General features: G+C 39.7%; 1 protein-coding gene across 1 annotated transcript in view; it reads left to right on the top strand.

Annotated features, from left to right (window-relative positions):
• The window catches only part of LOC144113554 (L-fucose kinase-like), a 58,855-nt gene that overhangs the window by 5,455 nt on the left and 32,966 nt on the right, over window positions 1-20,434 (top strand). The window contains 10 exon segments of the mRNA XM_077646688.1: window positions 689-786; window positions 3,620-3,700; window positions 4,862-4,981; window positions 7,511-7,688; window positions 9,470-9,588; window positions 11,788-11,961; window positions 12,761-12,868; window positions 15,381-15,496; window positions 17,114-17,191; window positions 18,293-18,429. Coding sequence (XP_077502814.1) covers window positions 689-786; window positions 3,620-3,700; window positions 4,862-4,981; window positions 7,511-7,688; window positions 9,470-9,588; window positions 11,788-11,961; window positions 12,761-12,868; window positions 15,381-15,496; window positions 17,114-17,191; window positions 18,293-18,429 — 1,209 coding nt within the window.

Here is a 20,434-nt window from a genome sequence, read left to right as displayed (position 1 = left end):
ATTTTTTGTTTTGTTTTGACTAATTAACTGCATTATAGCTATTCAAAGGCAATAATGTGCTTCACTAATCTTTTAGTCGAGTGCTATTGCTTGTTGCTTGCCACGTTTGTTTGTGTAATAGGCATGTAGCTCAGAAACTCTTTTTAATGGCGCTACACATGACTGCTCTGTGGCTTCCATTTTTCAGCCAAGCAAACTCATAAGCCTTTCATTCTTATCCATGTGGATTGAGGAATCAAATTTGTTACTGATGGCATCCTCCTGATTGATTTCTGCTAGCATTGCATTAATAATGAACTGAATATTGACCTTGTGTTCTGTATAAAAAGAACTTCAAATTCTGAATTGAATTCTAGGTTACAGGCACTCTAACCCTATCTGCTGTTCACTATTTTTGTCAGTGATATGGACTTCCTTGCATGTATAGTGCCTCATAGCACACATTATTGATGCTTTGAGGTGGGCATCTGCGAGAAAGTATTATTGCTGCGCAGTACAAGTGACAATACACTCCCATGCTAAAGCCATTTATACCAATTCTTCTCTTGGTGGAAAGCCTTCTTCTGTCTTTTTTATTGTACTGTTGCAGTCCCAAAAATAACACTGCATGTGGTAACATTTGTGCATACTGTGAGCTGATTTTCTCTGCCAACATTTTGTGATGATGCAGTTCTATATTTTATTACAGCTGTCAACTGGCACTCTGTGAAAGATTGTCTGCTCATTTGTTCTGCAAGTGATCCTGATTATGCTACAAATCATGGTGCTGTAAGGGTGAACAGTGATGTAAGACATTCGAAATTTTTTAACTCATCGAAGGAAGTTCAAGGGCTAAGCAGCTATAAAGTGAAGTCAAAGGCTTATGACTTGCACACACCAGGTTGCTCTGTGCTGAGCTGCCCTAATAACTCAAAGGTTCTATTCCAACAGTAAAGCAAAAAAAACGATAAGAAGAGACAGAGAACAACTGCATACAATTTTTGCTGACTCTTTGTGGCTATGTTGATGTTTGTTCAGCAGCAAAAGATGAATTTATTGCCGAGTAAATTAGATTACAAAATTCTCCCACAACTCAATTCAAACTCGTGATGTCAAGACAGGAAAGAACTCCTTAATTGCCATTTGGAGGTGCATGGCTGTGCGACCTAGCCTTGGACATCCGCGCACAAAAAACTGTCTTGTCGCACTGCAATTTGCTTGCGAAAACAGCCGTGGTGGTTACATATGTATTTCATTTTTTGGGATTCCCTAGCTTTAAAAGCTCTATTTTCAATGAAAGTAATGTCTTTGTCATTTGAATGGGGTAATCGCTTGATAAGAAGCCAATTTATTTTGTCCTCGGTGTTTTTTAAGGGTTATGTGCTTAATGCTGTAAAAGGGAACTCTACAAGTTCTTGTGCTTTACTTTTGCATTTAATGCTCCCTTTTGTTTTCCACTTTACATGTATTCCAGGGATAAAATTCACGTTTTTTATGTTGTTATGGTGTTAGCCATGCTGCTGTAGCTTCATGTTCCTTTTGTAAGCTGCTGCTTCTCTCAGAAAAAATGACACTTTGTCTGGGGATGTTTTTGCATATTTTCAGGCTGCCGTGAAAGTGCAAAGAACCCAAAATTAATAGAAATTGGAGTTCTTGGCATTAATTTCAGTTTTTTAAAGGGGGACATGGCTTTCAACACCAATTTTCATATTTTTTGATGGATTTTTATTAAACTTTTTCTGCATGTTAGGCATGCTTCTAACTTAAGCAAGTCATGCTTTTAAACTTAAGTGCACAAAATTTCAGCATTATATCTGGAGAACTTTTGTTTATACACTTATATTCTCTTCTGCAACTTGTGAATCGCCTGCCGACTAGACAAAATGTGGCAGGAGACTGATTCAGTGTTCACTGTATTTCTTCATGCATAGTACACGTGATGACATTGTTTTTTTTTCACCTTTTCCAATGCACTTGGCATAGACATGTCTAAACTGTAAACAAGATGTCACATCACACCAAAAATTTACAATCCATCAAAATAAAAAAGCAAGAATGTCATCCCGTTGAGTGGAGTTCTGTCAGTACAACAAAACAGATGGGGTAAAAACAGACAAAACATTCGTGCAGAAATATTCTGCACAAGGTGAGCATCTAGCCAAAAAAAAAACAGAACAGAGAGAGAGAGAAACGGAAAAAACGCCAATATTTTAATAATTTCTTCGATATGCAGTGCCACCATGATTCATGAAATAATTTTTAGTGTTCTTCCCGGTGGATTTCAGTTGTGAAACTTCCGTACAGCATAGAAAATGAGGCATATGAACAGATACTGTGATTTTCAAAAAAAAAAGTTTTTTGACCATTTTTCACCAATTGAAAGCCATATCCCCCGTTAACTGTGTCACTTGTTAGCTGTTTGTTCGCGAGATGCTTGTTTCTTTCTGCTACTCTCTCTTGAAGACACTATTGCCCACACTTAGTGTGAAGATATGAAAGGAAGTCATCTAATATGACTGAGGTTGTGCGTAGCAGTGTAGCCTTATGGAATTGGGGAATTCGTAAATCGCGAGCCTTGGGATATGTTTATTGCTTACCTCTTTATGCTTATTAGGGAACTGTACTATGATTTATGTGCTAAAGTTGTTGTCAACCCTTGCCACAGATTTGCAGCAGAAATAAACTACATCATTCACCATGTAGATTCTCATCACTTCTTAGTGCAAGTCACTCTAGGGGAACTGAAAGTAGTATCTGTTGTTTCACCAGCAAGCAGCAATTTTAAGAAAACTGTTGCTCAGATTAAGCTATATGAAAGGGGCCCAGTAGGTCATTCAGTTTTCACTTTTTTTTCTGTTTTTTTTTTTATTTAGACAATGGTCTTCCATTTTAGGTAAACAACCACATGATGAAGTGCTATTACACCAGGTACAAGTGGAGACGAGAAAATTCTGCGAATCTGGCTGGGGTTTTCTACAACTTATGCCCTCTTTAACAACATGGATCAAGACAGTGCTATTCATTGGGACCTCAAAAATGACCTTGTTGAAGCTTCCCCATATCGTTCTGACATAACCCCAGTTAACTTCTTGTAGTTCTCATTGAGAAGCATGGACTCTATTGGGTGAGCAGTTCTAGCAGAACAGATACCTAGTCACCGCAGTACTCAAGAACTAGCTGGGTTAACTGACAGATGACAATTTTTGGACTTCCATGAAGTGTTGGTGTCTCATTTGGACTATATTTGTACGGTTGGTGGTGGTGCTGAAAGACTACAAATTTGAATGGAAAAGTGATGACACTTGTACCTAAATCAGTCAAATAAAATTATACTTTTGGACCTCTTCATGTAAGCTGATTTGTACATACGTTATTATGTTAAATTATTGTCTTTTTTGATAGATCTATATATCGATCCTAATATGCCGAGTTTTGTTGCAAAATTTGCCTTTTCTTGCTGCATCTTTTTTTTTTTGCGTTGGGAAAGTGTAAAACTCAGCAAATTTCAAGTATCTGTTTGTACTTTTATAATAAAGGTCAGGTTAATTATTATATTAAGTATATTTCAGTACCTTGCTGCCAACTTTCATCTGTCACATATCATATTTCAGCATTGCAATTTCTGTATTCTTATTTTCAGGGTGTTGTTTCGAACATCCTGTATTGTGGAGCATTAGAGGCCTTGCATAACTACACTCGTCCTGATGGCACGGTTCTTGTTGTAAGTTTGTGCACTCGCTGCATAGTGGCAATTCATCAATTTTGTTTTTCCTAAGTTTCGTTTTATCATTGTGACTTCGACTCCACAATTTCTTGCCAAATATTGCATTCTGCTTACAAGGGTGACCTTTCTTAAACTGCATAACTGCATAATAGATAATAAACCTAATCTTTAGTGCAACTATTTCCAGATTTCTGTGCATATGTGCAAGTATCCTCAAGATTATTTAATACAGCGGGCCTCATACATATGGTTCAGTATCTTTTAAAAGTTTTATTTTATTCAAAGGTGTGTACTAGGACCCTTTCACCTTCATGAATTCCAGTGTTCTAGTTTACACAGCTGCAGCAGCTTAATTTTGGGACAGGGTTTTTTTTTTCTACATCAAAAATTCATAAGCTCAGAACTATTAAAAATGCGAGTGCCACTTTGTTATAAGCAAATAAAGCCAGTGTTTTTTTGTATTTTTTTTTTCTGGGGGGGGGGGGGTTGAACACATGACAGCATAATGGTCAGGGGAAGGAGTGGAATATAAAATGATGGCTTGATGCCTTTGTTCATGACTTCATGCTTACAGTAACAGCTTAAAGCATTGTGGCCAAAAATTTTGGAAGCTTCTTTTTCTGTGGCATATATTTCAGAAAATACTGAACCACAATTCTTAAGGTTTTGCAGAAACACTAACATTGTATTATTTTTTTATTACGGGCGGCTGCTTAAACACAAGTATTTGCTTGAATTTACAACTTATTCTTTTGGCCTAGCTTGCAGCAAATCTCTTTAATCAAACAAGAAAGTATATGTGTTAAATATTCTTTCTAGGTTGGCGTAGTATTGCATCTAATTGCGATACCAAAAAAACAACTTCAGTTTCTTTGCCACATTTTTCTTATCTCGCCTTTCTTGTCACTATGTGTGGCTAAACCAATGGTTATATATTTATTACCCTTAACATTAAGCTTTTTTAAAAGTTCTTTTAAGAGCTCTCTTAGGAGTGCTCTTAAGATTTCATCCTGTGGAGATGTACATAGTACAAGTTTAGGTATTGAATTAGGTGAGATAATGTGCTGGACTCTGTTTTACTGTGTTTTGCTTGCTTGTTACTTGGGCATAGCTTTTCTTAAAGTTTTTTTTTTAAGTTAATGAGCATCTGTTTTTCAGGTGTCCGGCTTGGTATTTTTTTCTGCCGAGCTGGCTGAGAGCCTGCTGGCTCTACACTCAATGTCCCCCTTGGATTGCTGTACGTACATGGGCGTTGACAGTGGAGCCGAACCAATGCAGGTTGGCGTACTCACAGTTTAGCATCATGGCCCAGACACTGCTGTTTCTTTCCTATAGCATGTATATTTATGTAGTGCACATTAGTGTACATCCCGAAATAGTGGTGTCACCACAGCTGTCACGTTCATCATTTTTCAGGTTCACAATAAGTGTCATAATTTTCCTTATTCATCTCCTTGCAATCATTTTGCACCTCTGCAGTGAATTAATTTTAGTAGTGTGCCCATTTTACTAATACGAAGTTTTTACAGACTTGCAAAAATAGACATTGAAGTGGCACTTTCAGACTGCTTAGAAATATATTAGTCATTTAAAGTGACGGCTGTTAAGCACACATTCCTGGGTTTTGCATCGTAGTGGTACAGCGTTGTCTATCGTAGTCGTAGGCATAACCGGCGGGTGCGTTGCCATGGCAACCACTTGGAGGGTGATTACTGTGCAAGGAGGAAGGTATCACGTGAGTGGAGAAATGCTTGACCGGGGGGGTGGTTACTACAGGAACCATCCAGAGGGGGGTTACCATACAAGGAGGAGGGTGTCGGGTGAGGGGGGAATCCCCATCTGGAGGATGGTTACCCTGGGAAGAGGAGAGTATGACAGACCGTAAGAAGGCGCAACCGGTTGGCGGTTAGCGCAGAAAGCACCCGGAGGGTAGTTACTCTGGAAGGACAAGGACTGTTACCATGGAAGGAGGCTTTATGGCGAAAGCGTAGGAAGGCGTAACCAGAGGATGGCTACAACGGTAACCGTCCGGAAGGTGGTTACTTTGCAAGGAGGAGGGTGTGGCGGAGAAATCCCCAACCAGAAGATGATTACCATTGATTACCATGGAAGGAGGAGGGTATGGCGAGAGCATGAGAAGGCACACCCGGCACGTTACTGCCATGGGAACCCTAGAAATATACAGATGTGAGGTCGCTCGCATTTTCTCTACCAGAACATATCGAATACCTTAACAGCTGTCACTGAATCTTGCATTAACCAATGGTAACTGTCCTGTAAATTTTTTGTTAACAGTTTTTGTGGAGTACAATATCCTGAACGAAAGTAACTTTTCTGACAGCACAAACATTGCAGTCTTTAGGTGTGTTTCACATATATAGCTGAAGGTAACAGTTATGTCCAGGGGCATAGTCTCCTCAATTATTAGCTTTGCCTTACCTAGTAACAGCTTCTACTTTTTGACCTGATCTGTTACCGGCATGGAAAATTCTTTCAGGTGTGATTTTATTGGATGCTGTTTTATTGTTCACACTACTGGGACTATTGTGAACAGGAGCATACACCTACATGTCAAAAAGACAGAAACATTCCATTTTTTTTTGTGTGTGCTTTCTTATTTTAATGGCAAAGCCATGATCAACGAAATTGAGTCTTGTTTTGAACTCAGTATTGCAATCTGAATGTACAGCACCTAAAGGTCAGAAGGGCCTAGCAGGCTGCAAAGAAGAGAATCTATGGTGCAGCTCAGACAAGGCCAGTAACAGCCATTGAAAAAGCTATCTATAATTCACCATGCTAATTTACTTGGTCAGGTTTGCTCTATGAGATGCGTACCTTAGATGAAGAAGTACCAAAACTGCCATTGTCATGCCTGCCGTTCTTGATGTGGATGCTGCATGTCGCAAATTAATCTGTGCTGTCATGCGCTTCTCTAGTGCAACACGTAGTTATCAGGTAGAAAAAAGGGTAAACTGCACTGTGACACACTATTTGGCAGACCTTTCCATGTGAACATCGTTATTTGCCAGTACTAGCAGTAGCCTGCTTTGGAAGCGTGCAATAAAAAAAGTGCTTATATGCTTGCTCTGTTGTATCATGCATGCTTATGTAACATAGACCTGGTAAAGATGCATAATAGTAGCCTAGGATTGAATGTAATTTAACTGGTGCAAATTTAAACCGGGGAGATACAAAGGTTGTTATTGTCATGGTTGTTTGTTTACTGTTGTTAATAGTAGCTTATGTTAGTATAATTGTGCAGTAAAGAGGTTGCCAGCTTTTTTTCTTTTTTTTGCGCCTTAGAATGCTTTCTGTGAATTTTATGGCCATTGAAATTAAGCTAGCAAATGCCACATTTAAAAAGTGGTGATGATCATTAAATCAATGCTCCCTCTAGTTTTCATTTATACATTATTGTGCTATTGATGTCGGCCGTACAAATTTTGTTCTTACCGTTCTACTTTTCTTTAAGCACTTTTCTTGGCAGCTGAGCAAAGGCACTATTGATTAACTTTCTTTCTTAGCATGAGAGCATGACATCCAATATTCAGCACTACTTGCTGACAAACTTCTTGGCTTCACTGTTGAAGGAAATTCTGTCCACTTGCAATTTCGTATCGAAGGGAACCAGGGCTTTCAATTATGTTCACAAGCTTGATATTAAGGTAGTTGCCGTATTCTGTTCAGTGTGATTATTATTGTTCGGCTTGTCACTATGAAGAAGTTTTAGGAATTGTTTGTTACATGTGAAAGCATTGCCATATTGTGGCTCATCCTAAACTGGTTACACTTTATTCTGTCTTTTAGATGTCACTGTTTTTTGATCTGCTGGTTGCCATGGCAGCAGATGTCTCACAAGACTCCTTTGTCAGTGGCCAGTGTGGACGCTGGTATGATAAGAAGTTTTGTCTTGAAAAGACAGCACTGGCCCAAAGGGCTCGAAATCTCATCTGGAATGAACTGTCACCCTACTCTGTGAATGCTTGTAAGTCATTAAGTTTTTTCTCCTTGCTCTCATTGGGCACTACAAAGATCCATAGTGTGTTGCTCAAATTTTATGCCATGATACTCAAACAGCAGAGTCTGGGGCAATATGCTACTGGGCCTTAACTTAGAATTTCAGTTACTAGGAGTAATTTTAAAAGTACACAGAATAGTAAATTGCTTCTCTTCAAAGGTTTGGGGATCTTCAAAGGATTGGGGAGCATTAAAGAAAGTAATTTGCTTCTAATTAGTTGTAAGCTTATTTTAGCATCCTTTATAGAAAGAATTGTTGGTTTGGAACGCAGAGACCAGTATAAAATTGTTATTGTTGCATTTTAGGTGACTGGGACTAGAATCTAGCCGGAGGCATTTGATGTTCATGTTTGTGCTGTATGTAAAGCAGTGCTTTTACTGCTTCTGTTTGCTATCGCTAGTACTGTTTGCTCACTGTTTATTTATTAAGGTTTTTATGTTCTTGCCTGCCTCTTGCACTACATTTTTCTAGACTAAATTCATGTTTTTTGTCCTTGAGGGTTTTATGCCTGCAACCTGTTGGCCATCGATCTAATGCAGCAGTTCTGACCTATTTTTCATTTCATCCTTCATGCTGTGCAAGCTGTCTTTTTTTTTAAATTCTGTCTCCTGTAACTGAAGTGTAGAGACCTGTGCATAAATGCAATGTGTGCATGAGTTTTTGGGCTCTAGAATTTCCTTGCACTTTAGTTATGTACAAGGAGTGTGCCAAAAGGTTTATCGTCTTGGCTGTAACTTTCTTATGAAGTAATAAATAAAAAGTGGTGCACTCACTTGAAAGTATGAAGGCCAAGGCACATTTTTTGGCATAGCCCCCATGAACAACACTGCACTTCTGCCACTGGTAGTCTGGTCTCTGCGTGCTACTGTAGTAAGAAGCTACGTGTTGATGACACCAAGGACACTGCATTGGAAACCTTTCCATCGGTCACAAAGTGCATAATTTTCAAATTTTCTTTCATCTTACGAAACGGAGAGCAGTTTTGATGGCATGAGGTCTGGCCTGTAAGGTGCAGTGCACTCTCATGCCTTGATTCTTCTATGACAGCATGCAGGGATGTGCATTTTCGAGACATCCATTCAGGGGAAAAAACTTCTTCCTTTGGTCTCCATTTAGTAGCTCTGTCCTACACCAGTTGCGGCCTCCTTGTCCCAGCAAATTTCTTAATCTTATCTCCCCATTCGAATTTCCAGTGTCCCAGCTACGTTTCTCTTCCCTTTGAGTGTATTCTGCTATCCTAACAGGCCATCAGTTATCAGCCCTCCACATTATATCCTGCCCAAATCTATTTCCTTATTGATATCTACTAGGATATTAATAACTGTTGTTAGATACAACTCAAGAACGAAGCAGCAAATGCCCCTTACAGGAACCTCTTTAGCCAAAGGTGTCGCCTGATTCGCCTCCTTGACTGATTTTTCTCCTCTCCCACTTGACTGTTTCCTTTGAGGCGGCTAGTGTGAAATCTCGGAGGGTACCAGATGGATGGGAAATGACCACGACTGACCACGACTTAATCGGATTAGCTGCGGAGTCGTGAAAGCCGGTCGGAGCCATTGGCTGGAGGGCCTTTTTTGAGGGGCATTTGCCACTTCATTCTTGAGTTGCATCAGACTGTAGTTGCTGGTGCACCATTAAATGCAGCATAGCATGTTTGTTGCTGCGTCTCTTCCTTTAATGGTAGTCTATTTTGATTCAAGCAGTCTTTGCTCTTCTGTTTTCAAATTTTTTACATATTGTCATTTTAGACACTCTAGGGGGCAAGCCAAGTCATCGATACCTGTCCAATGACACCACTGGGCGTCAGCACTCTGAGCTGCTCATTAACCGTGCAGGCAGTGAAATGCTGCACCATGCTGCTTTGGATGTAAGTTAAGTGGTGTTTAAACCTTCTGGTGAGGTAGCCCAGAATGCATCTAGTACATTACCTGGGACAGTTAGTGCTTTGACAACCTGTCCTTTTGGGGTTACAATGCCTTAAACCTTAAGGTATTTAGTAAGGTATTCTCAAGGGAAAGCCTGAGACTGAACTTTGTATTTACTTGAAATTTTTACATATGAATGTTTTAAGATTAGGGTGGTCACAGCGCTCTAGTGACTATTTTTGATTTTCTATAAAAATCTTGCATTTGATAGGCAAATGTGTCAACAAAAAGGAATGAACTCTAGTTTTGCAAGAAACACTGTAATCTTACGTGAAAAAAAAAACAAACATAGTACACGGTTAATTGTAAGCATCATTTCTTCATTTTCGCAAATTTGCTGGTTTGGGGCTCGGCTGAAAAAAATCTAAAATTTTGTAACCTCATTGTTTTTTAAGTTCTTATATGCAGTCTTTTCTATTTGAATCAGCAGAATTAACTTTTATTGTACTTGTAATTTTTCAGAAAAGAAATGTTTGTGAGTTTTCATGAATTTAATATTTTGTTCAGCAGGGCTTCAAAATTACAACTTTGTGAAATTGCAAAAATGGTGTTTTTGACCTCTTGTAAGATAAGAGTGTTTCCTGTAAAACTGCGGCATTTTTTGCAAAACTAGGGTTGATTTCTTTGTATCAGCACATTTGCCTATCATGTATTAAAATTTAATTGAAAACAAATAATGGTCATTGAACCATTATGACTTCTCTTATTTGAACACAGCTATATAAGTATATACCATATTTACTCGTGTAATAAGCCCACCCTCCACTTTTGTCTTTAAGAATTTACATTTTTGTTTAAAGTATTCGCTTTTCTTAGCCTCATTTTCATACCGTCCTCAGCACAGACCTTGGCAGTGCGCCTAGATGCTGCGTGCTGATAACCTCACAGCATGCTTATTTTTTGACAAGAGCTCCTGTGGTGGTGGAACTCTGCGAACTTGGCAGTGCACCAGGACACCGTGCACCCTTGAAAGGAGTGGCGGTGGCTTGTGCTGCGCACCCAGCTGCGCCATGTGTATGCTTAGAAGGCCGGTGAGCACTCGAGCGCAGCAGTTTAAATCAAAATGCTGTAAAACATCCTCTATACTGAAATGCTCTGGAATAAGCAAGACCTTCAGACACCGGAGCTATTTGGCGAGCTCGAGACCGGAAGTGGAAATGCATAACCAGTCCCACACCGCAACGAATGCTTAAACATTCGCAATACACACTCGCAACCGTCTTGCGAGTTTTCTTTTTAACCTTGCTTGAAAAATTCACACCTGACCTGCAGTGCCGGTATTCAATATGTTCGCTTTCTTGTCCAGTGCTGTCTAATAATACAAAATCATTGGATCTCACCATGGCCACATTTTAAAACAAACAATGCTAAACATGGACGACAGGAATGCGGCTGACTGTGTGCTTTTGTTGACGGACGGACTGACGGAGGCAGGCGCTTTTCGATGCAGGCGAAATGCTAGAGGCCCATGTACTCGATGTCAATGGACGTTAGATGGTCGAAATTATCCAGAGGTCTCTACTATGGCAACCATCATAGCCTGAATCTCTTTTGGATATTAAACCCTATAAAACCAAGCCATCTAGTAAATGAGTGCTTTAAACACGTATGGAGCTAACCTGATGCAATGGCTGCATATCTGCAAGAGCACTTGTGATGGCTGCTTCACTCATTGCGTAGTTTGAAAGAATTTCTCTTGAATACTCTTACATTCTCACACAATTAGCCATTATGTTTAGAAGTTTGGCTCAAAGTACGTAAAGCTAGAAGTAAGTTGGGCAAGTTGGTGTTGTTCCATAACTGAAATCATTGCGAAAGACAAAAATACGTAGGGGCACAGGGCCGATAATTTCTTTGTTGTTGCCTGTGTGTTCATGTGTCATGTGCTGTTACACATGACATTAAATTTGAATACAGCTGCAGTTCTCTCCAAATGCATGGTAACGTGCTCATTGCTAGCCTGACTGCATAGCATTTTAATACTTTCACCTAGTTGCTGTACTTTTATGTGCTGCTGTTGTCATTTATAATTTTTTTTCTTGTCTTCGATTACACTTGTGTTGTTAGCCTAAGTAATGACATCCTTTTGTCAGTTTTGCCTGTTATCTAGAAAGCGTGTATCTTTTTTTCATTCTGCACAGGTCAGCATCAAAAGAGTTGGGAAGTGTTCCATCCTCATGAACAGTTTCATAAGGTGTGAAAATTGTTGTATTGGGAGCAACTCGTTATTAAAGGACTGCCACCTGGAAGCCTCTGAAGTTGTTATTGGAGAAAATTGCTACATAAATGGGCTGGCAGTAAATGTGAAGGATGAGGTAAGAACAAGGCAGGCGATCATTTACCCTGAACCTGTATTTGGAACACTTTCATTCCTGCCAGACCGAACTAGGTGGGTTTGTGCTTAACATAGAAAGCATCTGGCATTCCTTGTGATCTCCCATGTACGTTGTCGACTACAGAATGGAGCAGCAGTGAGGTACAAGTAAGAAGCGCACCATTAGAGTAAATACATCACAAAGAGTGACAGTCAAACCTATTGATTTAGGCGGAGCAGTTCGAACTGCTTCATAGAGTAGCCTTGGTTTGGCAGCTGCTCCCAATGTGCAATTTTAACACGTGACCCACGATCCCAGTCTGTCGCCAGAATAGCCTTCCGTCAAAGCGAGCAGAAAAAGTCCATCTAAAACCCCTCGAAGTCTGTGATCAGAGTTCACCATTAGTCGCCAATTTTTTTTTTTTGCCCCTCAAAGTAATTTTGTGTTCCTTACTAGTAGCGAGTTTTCTAAAGTTAAACGTCGTAGCCCAGTAAAATGCTTTGAAGCGGTTAAAGAATGGAAGACTGTCACGCGCTTACTAAACATGTGAGTGATTGGTTTGAGTAACTGCTTATCTACTTCTTTTTGTGTGGATACTGTTCAGTCTGCACCTTTTTTCTTAATAGATACCTGCAAGTGTAGTTCACTGCGCCTACTTTGGTATTAATGATTGTAGCTTTCCTTACAAACCCACTCGGAAGACTCAGTATTACCGCTTATGTAACTAGCTGGGCAGCTCCTCTTTTACATTGGAAAACACGTGGCAGACTTGATAAAGCCTTTTGTTTCTGGTTTTCAGGCCTTGGTAATTCCGGCAAACACTTGCGTACTTCAGTATGAAATCCATTTGGAGAATTTCAACACAGCACCCGTCGTTATCGCATTTGGAATGGATGACCACCTTGGGGTAAAACATGACTTTATTGTCTATGATTTTTTTCTTTTAAGTGATTTGGTGACATAAAGCTGAGAAATCTGTAGCTTGATCTTGACACTTTATATGACATGCCTGAGGCAATGGCTTAGTGGCTGCGCCATTTGGCTGCTGAGTTCAGTGTTGCAGGATCGAATCCCAGCTGTGGCGTCCACATCTCGATTTAGGAAAAATGCAAAAATGCCTGTGTGCTGTGTGATGCACGTTAAAAAAACTCAGATGGTTTAAATTAATCTGGAGCTCTCAACTGCAGCATCTGTCACAGCCCATATGCAGCTTTGGGACATTAAACCAAACATACCATTCCACACTTCATGGCTGCATGGTAATGAGTACACATGTGAATACTTTTCTTTTATTTGTTGGGAAAAGGAATTAGCTGAGTCCAGCAATGAGGCCTGTCATTAGTGTTGTATGTTGCTGTTTTGTAGGAAGTGTGAGTGAATGCTGCAGGGGCATGGGGATCCTTGCCACATTTTAGTACCTTAAACTGTGGGTTCCAGTGGAACAGAAAAGTTATTATACTTGAGGTTAAAAAGCTTCAACTTTTGAATCATCAGTGCATCACATTTAGCCATTAATGTGTGACTCTTGAACCAAAGTATATACATTTTATGAATATTTAAGAAGACACTGTCTCACTTTTCAGCTGTTGGTCTGATTATTGAACTTCGCACTTTTTAATCTTGTCACTCCTGCATCTTAAGTTGATCTGTGAGGTTAAAACGTATCCTGCCCAGCTCGGAATGCTGATAATGCTAACATAAATACAATGCTTGCAATGAGTCCTTTACATATTAGAGCTTTATTGTGCAAGAAAAATAAATTGGAAAAATAAAAATGTGTCTTTTGCAGATTTATAAGCTTTGAATATATGAAGGCAGCTTCAGTCCATGATTCTGATATTTTTCTTCTCATTTTTCCTTTTCCTTCCTTTTTTTTTTCAACCATAACTTCTGCATAGTGGTGTCCTTATACAGAGTTTAAAATTGTCTTGTTTGAAGGCACACATTGAGACTTCTATTGACTTTTATGTTCCTTTTACTGAAGGAGAGTTTCATGTATGCAAGCGTACTCTCCAAGAGTTTTGTGCTGTTCCATCTGTGACCAAAGGTGTCTTATGGTCAACATCGACAACTCAGGTTAGGTAAAATCTCAAACACTGTCTCAGTTTATTTGCAGTATAAAAAATAGAAAGCAACCAGCAGGAGAAGAAAGCCGGATAGACTTTAGCCAGAGATTTCTGAAGTAGGTTTGAAATAGTGGCACAAGTTCTCTTCTCAAAATAATGTGGGAGATCAAAATGGACAGTTAATGAAGCAAATTAAAGAGAACAAAATGGAAGTTATGAATACTAATGTGATTGGCATGTCATGAAGTGAACTGGAAAAATGTAGATTTGCACTGTGAAAAATTTGCTGTTTTTGGATCTGTTCACTCATTTTTTAAAGAAACCGACAACTGAATTTTAAGGTCCCAGTTTTTTTCTATGCAACAAAGCTTGGTGCCCTAAGAGTCTGGCTCTACAGCAGTTTCATAAGAAACACTGTTGAAGGTTCTTACGGAATTTTTTTCAGTCAGCGGATGCACATATTTTTATGTATCCTGATGCTGGAAACCGTGATCAGCAAGCACTGTAGCAATCGCATGTCAGCAACAGTGATAACACACAAGCATCTGGACACATGGGCCTCAAGATCGGGCCCTGTTGGCATTCATTCATGAAAGAGCCTGTACCTCTTTTTAATTTATGCCTAAGGGCAGATTTGTGCAAGAAATATGTGAGACTAATGAAAGTGATTAACTAAAAACTAATCTATTTCCAGCTGCCAGACTGTAATCAGATGGTTTTATTGTGAAGCGTCCGTTTGAGTTACCATAACCAAAGCTGTTGTGGCACGGTGACATACACCTTGATGACAGTTTTAGCCAACCATGTTTACCACTGTGACCAAGAAATGCTAAATATATTGTAGTGCCATCTAGTTAGTACTACAAAAATTCAAAGCATTTCATCTGCAATGCAAAGGGAGCTTTACTTTTCATCAAAGGGCATGAAGGAGACCACGTCAACCTTAATAAACTATGACAAACATTTCTGAAAGAAAAACTGCTGTGAACATATAACAACTTACACTAAGTAATATCTGGTCACGAAGTAGATTTCACTGATGATGACAAGCTTTAACTGTAGGATGTCATAGCAGCTTATTTTGTACAATTTTCAATGCCAATTTAAAATGTTAAATCCTCTTTTCTTCAATATTACAATGCTCAATTCTTGCAACATAAAGCAAGATCACTTAATTTCCACCGTAACCTCTCTCGTGACACGTTTTTGTGAGTTGTCGGTTCCTTTAACATTTGTCTAAGTTAGTCCAGATAGGTGCATGCATTTGTTTAATAATGAATTGCGATCATAACTCACACTTTGAAAATTTTACTCTTGTTACATGGCTCTCAGCAGAGTTCTCAACTTTTGCAGCTGGGGCAACAGCAGGATTGCCTAATGACTGCAAAGCTGTTCACATGTGGCAAGGAGAGCTTTCGAGATGCATTGCGCCTTGTCGGCACAACCCACTGTCAAGAGAACGTGGATGAGTGCGGCATGCTTCCTTTACTTCCCTTTATTATTTTTTAGTGGTCTTTTTGAGGTGGATATAGATTTCTGTGCAAGATTCGGCTCATGATGGCAACAATTTTAGTCAATGTGTGACACTGACTGCAAACTTCACACTAAAAACTGCAATGTGCCGCAGTAAGGTATCCACGCATGTTCTCATGTTGTGCCATAAGAACACTGTTTCATAAAACATGTTTGTCTGGAATAGCTTGTCTCTAGTTAAAAAATGTGCTGTTATTTTTCTGAAAACAGCTGAGTTTCATGTTAACATGTCAGCTTTTTGTTGTGTGCGTGTTCTCTGCCTGTTTGAGACAGTAGAGTGATAATCTTGGAAGAGATGTGTTCCACATTTCTTATGTACTTGCAACTCATTCACTCATTTGACTCATTTCAATTGCTTTAATTGGAGGGTGTTATGTGGGACTTGAACAATATGGGCTAGTAAAGTTATTGAGAATTTTCTTTTCAGCAGCGAAGCATCAGTGGAAATATTCTTTGGAAATACTAGACAGGTTATAAATGCATAATTTACACTAGACAAATGTTTGTATGTAGTACATACTACTTTCTGAACCCCTTTATTAAAGGGGAATGCGGGTCTTGAAAGCGAGAAAGTCGCTTGTTGGAAAAGCAGTTTTTCGTATTAAGTAGACTTCAGATTTACTAAATAGACTTCAAACTTTATCTCAGCAAGATATTCATACTCTACACAATCCCGAAGTACAAAAAAAAAAAACTTTTAAAGTCGTGCGGCTGAAAAACGAAGCACGAGCTTCGATACGATTGCCACAATACATGATCGCAAGTCCAAAAACGCTCTCAGATTGCCGTCATTTTGTTTACAGTTTTAAAGCTCATTTTGCACTTTTTGTTTGCCACCTTTCAAGATGTCATCACAGCAGCCATACACTTCAAGCCTCTTTATCTCCATTTGTGATTTCACAAATAACAGTCTCAGCATTATGGGCTTTTTCTCTGGTTTGCCTTGGGCAATTGAAATGAGCTTGCTATCAATTTATTCTGAAGGAGTAGAACTGTGCAGCAATGTTATCTTTACTGGATTTTACATGATGCAATAAATTTATTTAGTTGCCTTCCTAAATTACCATTGTGTATGTTTTATGTACGTGCATGTTGTGTATCATTGTGTACGTAATTGTGTACATTCTGTGCATAGATGTTTTTCAGCGGTGTATTTTCCCTGAGGCAAGTGTAAAAACTGCATATTGGGTGGTGCAAGAAATAACTTTATAAACATTTTTTGGCTAAAATCCTGTAACAAATTCCCCAATTAAAACAACTAAAACCACAAAACACCTTATAACTCACATTCTAGTTGAGTTATATATCCAAAATCGAATTGCATATTCGGACTCTACATAAACACACTTTCATTGTGATGATGATAACGATGCAGCCATGACTGAAAATAAAAATTTTATGACCAGCATCCTTCCTTAATGTCAGAGGCTATGATTGTTAATGGTTTGATCTGCTATCATCAAAAACCGGGGTTATGCCACATTGAATTCTGCTCTGTCCATGCTAGAAAAGTGCTTTGTGGGATCATTTTCTGAGTCTTTGTTTTCACACAGGTGGAAGAAATTCAGCAGGCTTTCTTTAGCGGATGTGTTGGTACACCAGAGCCTGAAGGACCAGTTTCACAAGTGCTGGTAAGTGAATATAGTTGAGAATTTGGCTCACAGAGGTATGCAGTTAACTCTTGGGCTCAAATGAGACTGAAAATTTGTTCAAATTACACAGGGTTCAAATTATGTGTAGCTTCTTTTACTACATTTGATGTCAACTGGCTCAAAGCATCAGCTTAAATAGACCAGAACTTCAAATTAAGTGACCTCGAATTACCTAGAGTTTACTGTAATATTGATGGTGGCTTAAGAGGTGTTTGAATGAGGAGGTTGGTGTTCAGGTGGATGAGTGTGTGTTCTGACAAAGGGAGAGGCACGTGTCAAAACAATTTATTGACTGCTTACATCTCAGATGGGGCACGAACTGAAATTTAAAAAAAAAATGGCTGCAAAGTTTGTTTGCTTTTTGCATGTGTGTACGTTCCTGCTTGAACTTACATTCTGATAGATGCAGTGCATACAACCTCTCCGCTAAATGCACTGCATTTATGACCAATAGCATATGAAACATGCTTCTTGCGGGCAATCTTAGCACAAGCCTAGCGCTATATGTTATCTGTGATGTATATTTGTTGGTGCCATGGTCGTTAATGCAGTACATTAGTTGCATGGTCCTCATATTAACACTAGGGCTTTTATTTGGATGCAGTAGTTTTAGTCTGCATTGTTTGGTAATGGCACTTGGGTGTTAATTCGAATATTAACAAATCTAATGATTTCTGTGGTAGCCGATTGACTAAAATATAATCTAGTGCTTTGTTGCTTTTCCGTAGTAATTCTTACATTTTTGCACAGAAAAAGAACCAGTTATATTTGTCCAGTGTGTGCAAATACTATTGCAGTTTGAATTTAAGCACAACTCTTGACAAAAAGAAGCATGAGGTTTGTTATCAGTTTTTAATTTCATTTTTATTTCTTGGTTTTCTCACTTCACCCTGGCCAAAAGATTTGGCTTCATCTATGTGGTTTTGTGCACTAGGATATTTTCTTGTGTAATGTAGTGTTTGCATTTACCCAGTATAGTGAAACGACTACATATGTTTTTGCTGGGGCAGGTGTGGGAAAAAGCAAAGGTACCTAGTATGAGAGGAGAACTGATTCACACTATATTGGCTATTATTGCAGGAACATCTTTTTTCGTGTTGCAAGTGACATCATTGAGAAGACGCTTTTGGAGAAATCAGATGTCCTAATCACCCCGTACATGAATGCAGCCTGCGCCTATGGTCGTGAGGCAGACCTGATGGCTGTGCTCGATTCGGGTATGTGACACTGAACTTGCCCTCATACTTAGACACTTGACACACAGTAAACAGGGTTAGCTTGTTGCATATAACTTCCAGTAAAGTATGTCATTGAAAAAGCAGCCCTTTCTCTAGCTGCTAGTAAAAATAGGTCAGGGAGAGACGGGAGGTTAGAAACAGCTGTGGATCAGGTGGAAAACGTAAGATAGGTTATAGAATAATCACTTGGAAGGCACTGCCCCTCCCCTACTTGCTAAATGTTACTGCTTGATGTCAAGTATGGAGAACCCTACAGTAAGTTGGTCTCAGTTGTTTTTAATGGAGCATGCATTGGAGGAATGTAAAAGGTTAAGGACCGATGAATCTGCTTGTAGCATTAGATGCTTTCTTTAGGATTTGTTTTTGCCTAGGCTTACTAGACCTTAAGTGTGAATCTTAGTTTTATGGTTGTTAGCTATGCTGCCATATTTACTCGTGTAATGAACACACATTCTTCTAGAAAAGTTTCTATCAATGTATGGGGAGGGTTCATTACGCGGGGTAAAAAAAATTTCTGTACATTTATTTATAAGAGTCGAAATTTCATACTATCTTCCTGCCTACCTGCTCGCCCGTCCGCCTGGTTGTTCGTCCATCCTTCCAAATTGCATTCCTGCGTGACCAGCATTCATGTCACCGGTGTTTAGCATTGTCCGCTTCAAAATGTGTTTTCTGTATCGCGACGATTTTGCGGTAGTCGCCAGCGCCTGCGAATTGCGGCAAGATAAAGTGAACATGCTGAACACCAGCCCTGAAGGTCAGGCGCGCGTTTTTTGTGCCAGATTAAAGGAAAGTAAAAAATTATTGACAATTTAACCCTGTTTGTAAATGCGTTATATGTGCGATAGCAGTTATCTGCCTCTGTTAAGCCCTGTCCGGCTATGAAGAACTCTGTTGAGATTCACGACACAAGCATGTCTTTTGAAACCAAGTGCGAAAGGTGGGAAGTTTTGCTCAATTTTACGTGGCAAAGCGTTCATAATCATTTCTGTCTCTACCGGAACATTAACTATTGGCCCCTTGATCCTGTACTGACCAGAGTCAGTACAAGTAAACCCACCCCCCTGCCAGTCACCCCTCGCAATTATAGGATAAGGCAGCTGGAGGCAAAGAAGCAGTTAAGGAGCTGGCTCATAACAGCGCAACCCAGCGAGCCGCCTTTTCTTCAATTTCCGAAGGCACGGGGAGCAAACTCTTGTTTGGTGACCGGACTATTTGGTGCAGTAACGCAACAGGGTGACAAAGGAATGTCTCCTTTTTTTTTCCTGCCCAGCTTTGGTTGCGATGAATGCTTTTAGCCAAACGTGGCCTCTAATCATTCAGAATGTGATCTGGCACTCATAGTTGCCCAAGTGGTTTATGGCAGCAGTTATTATTCAATCTCCCAATGGAGCAGTGGCAGCGCTGCTGGGGCAGTGCAGTTCCCTGCCGCACCGGGTGAGTCACGTGACGCCCTGCGCCTTCGCCAAACAGTGCACGCGTGTGCCTCCTCTCCTCACTGCCTACTTGTTGCTCCTGCCCATGCGGACATGGGGCGCCTTTTTTGCTAGCAACCCATTTAGTGCTGTCACACTAAAAGTGTGAGGTGGGTTCATTATGCAGGTGAGTTCATTACACTAGTAAATTTGGTATGTAATGCCTGTGCCATCTGACCTGCCTTTTGAACAATTGTTTTGGGTAGAACAGTTAATCGCTAACAGTTAACAGAACATGTGAAAGGCTTGGATAATATACAGGGGCGCACTCTTTACACCTGATCACTGTGCTGCATTTTCATAGTGCACTCAAGAAAACAGTGCCAATACCTCCTGGCTTGTAAACGTTTTGGCCATGGCTAAGCTGAAGCACTTACTGTCTTTCACCTCTCATAGCAGTTCCAGTTGACATATATTGAAATGTGGCCTGCACTAGTACTTCTGTAGTTAGTATTGAAGAGTTTAACCTCTTCAATACTACAGAAGTACTAGTGCAGTTCAGTTCAGTT

Source organism: Amblyomma americanum, chromosome 1 (genome assembly GCF_052857255.1).
Source record: "Amblyomma americanum isolate KBUSLIRL-KWMA chromosome 1, ASM5285725v1, whole genome shotgun sequence".
In the NCBI taxonomy this organism is placed as follows: Eukaryota; Metazoa; Arthropoda; class Arachnida; order Ixodida; family Ixodidae; genus Amblyomma; species Amblyomma americanum.
Note: the sequence above shows the minus strand (reverse complement) of the source record. Positions and strands in the feature narration are given on the sequence as shown.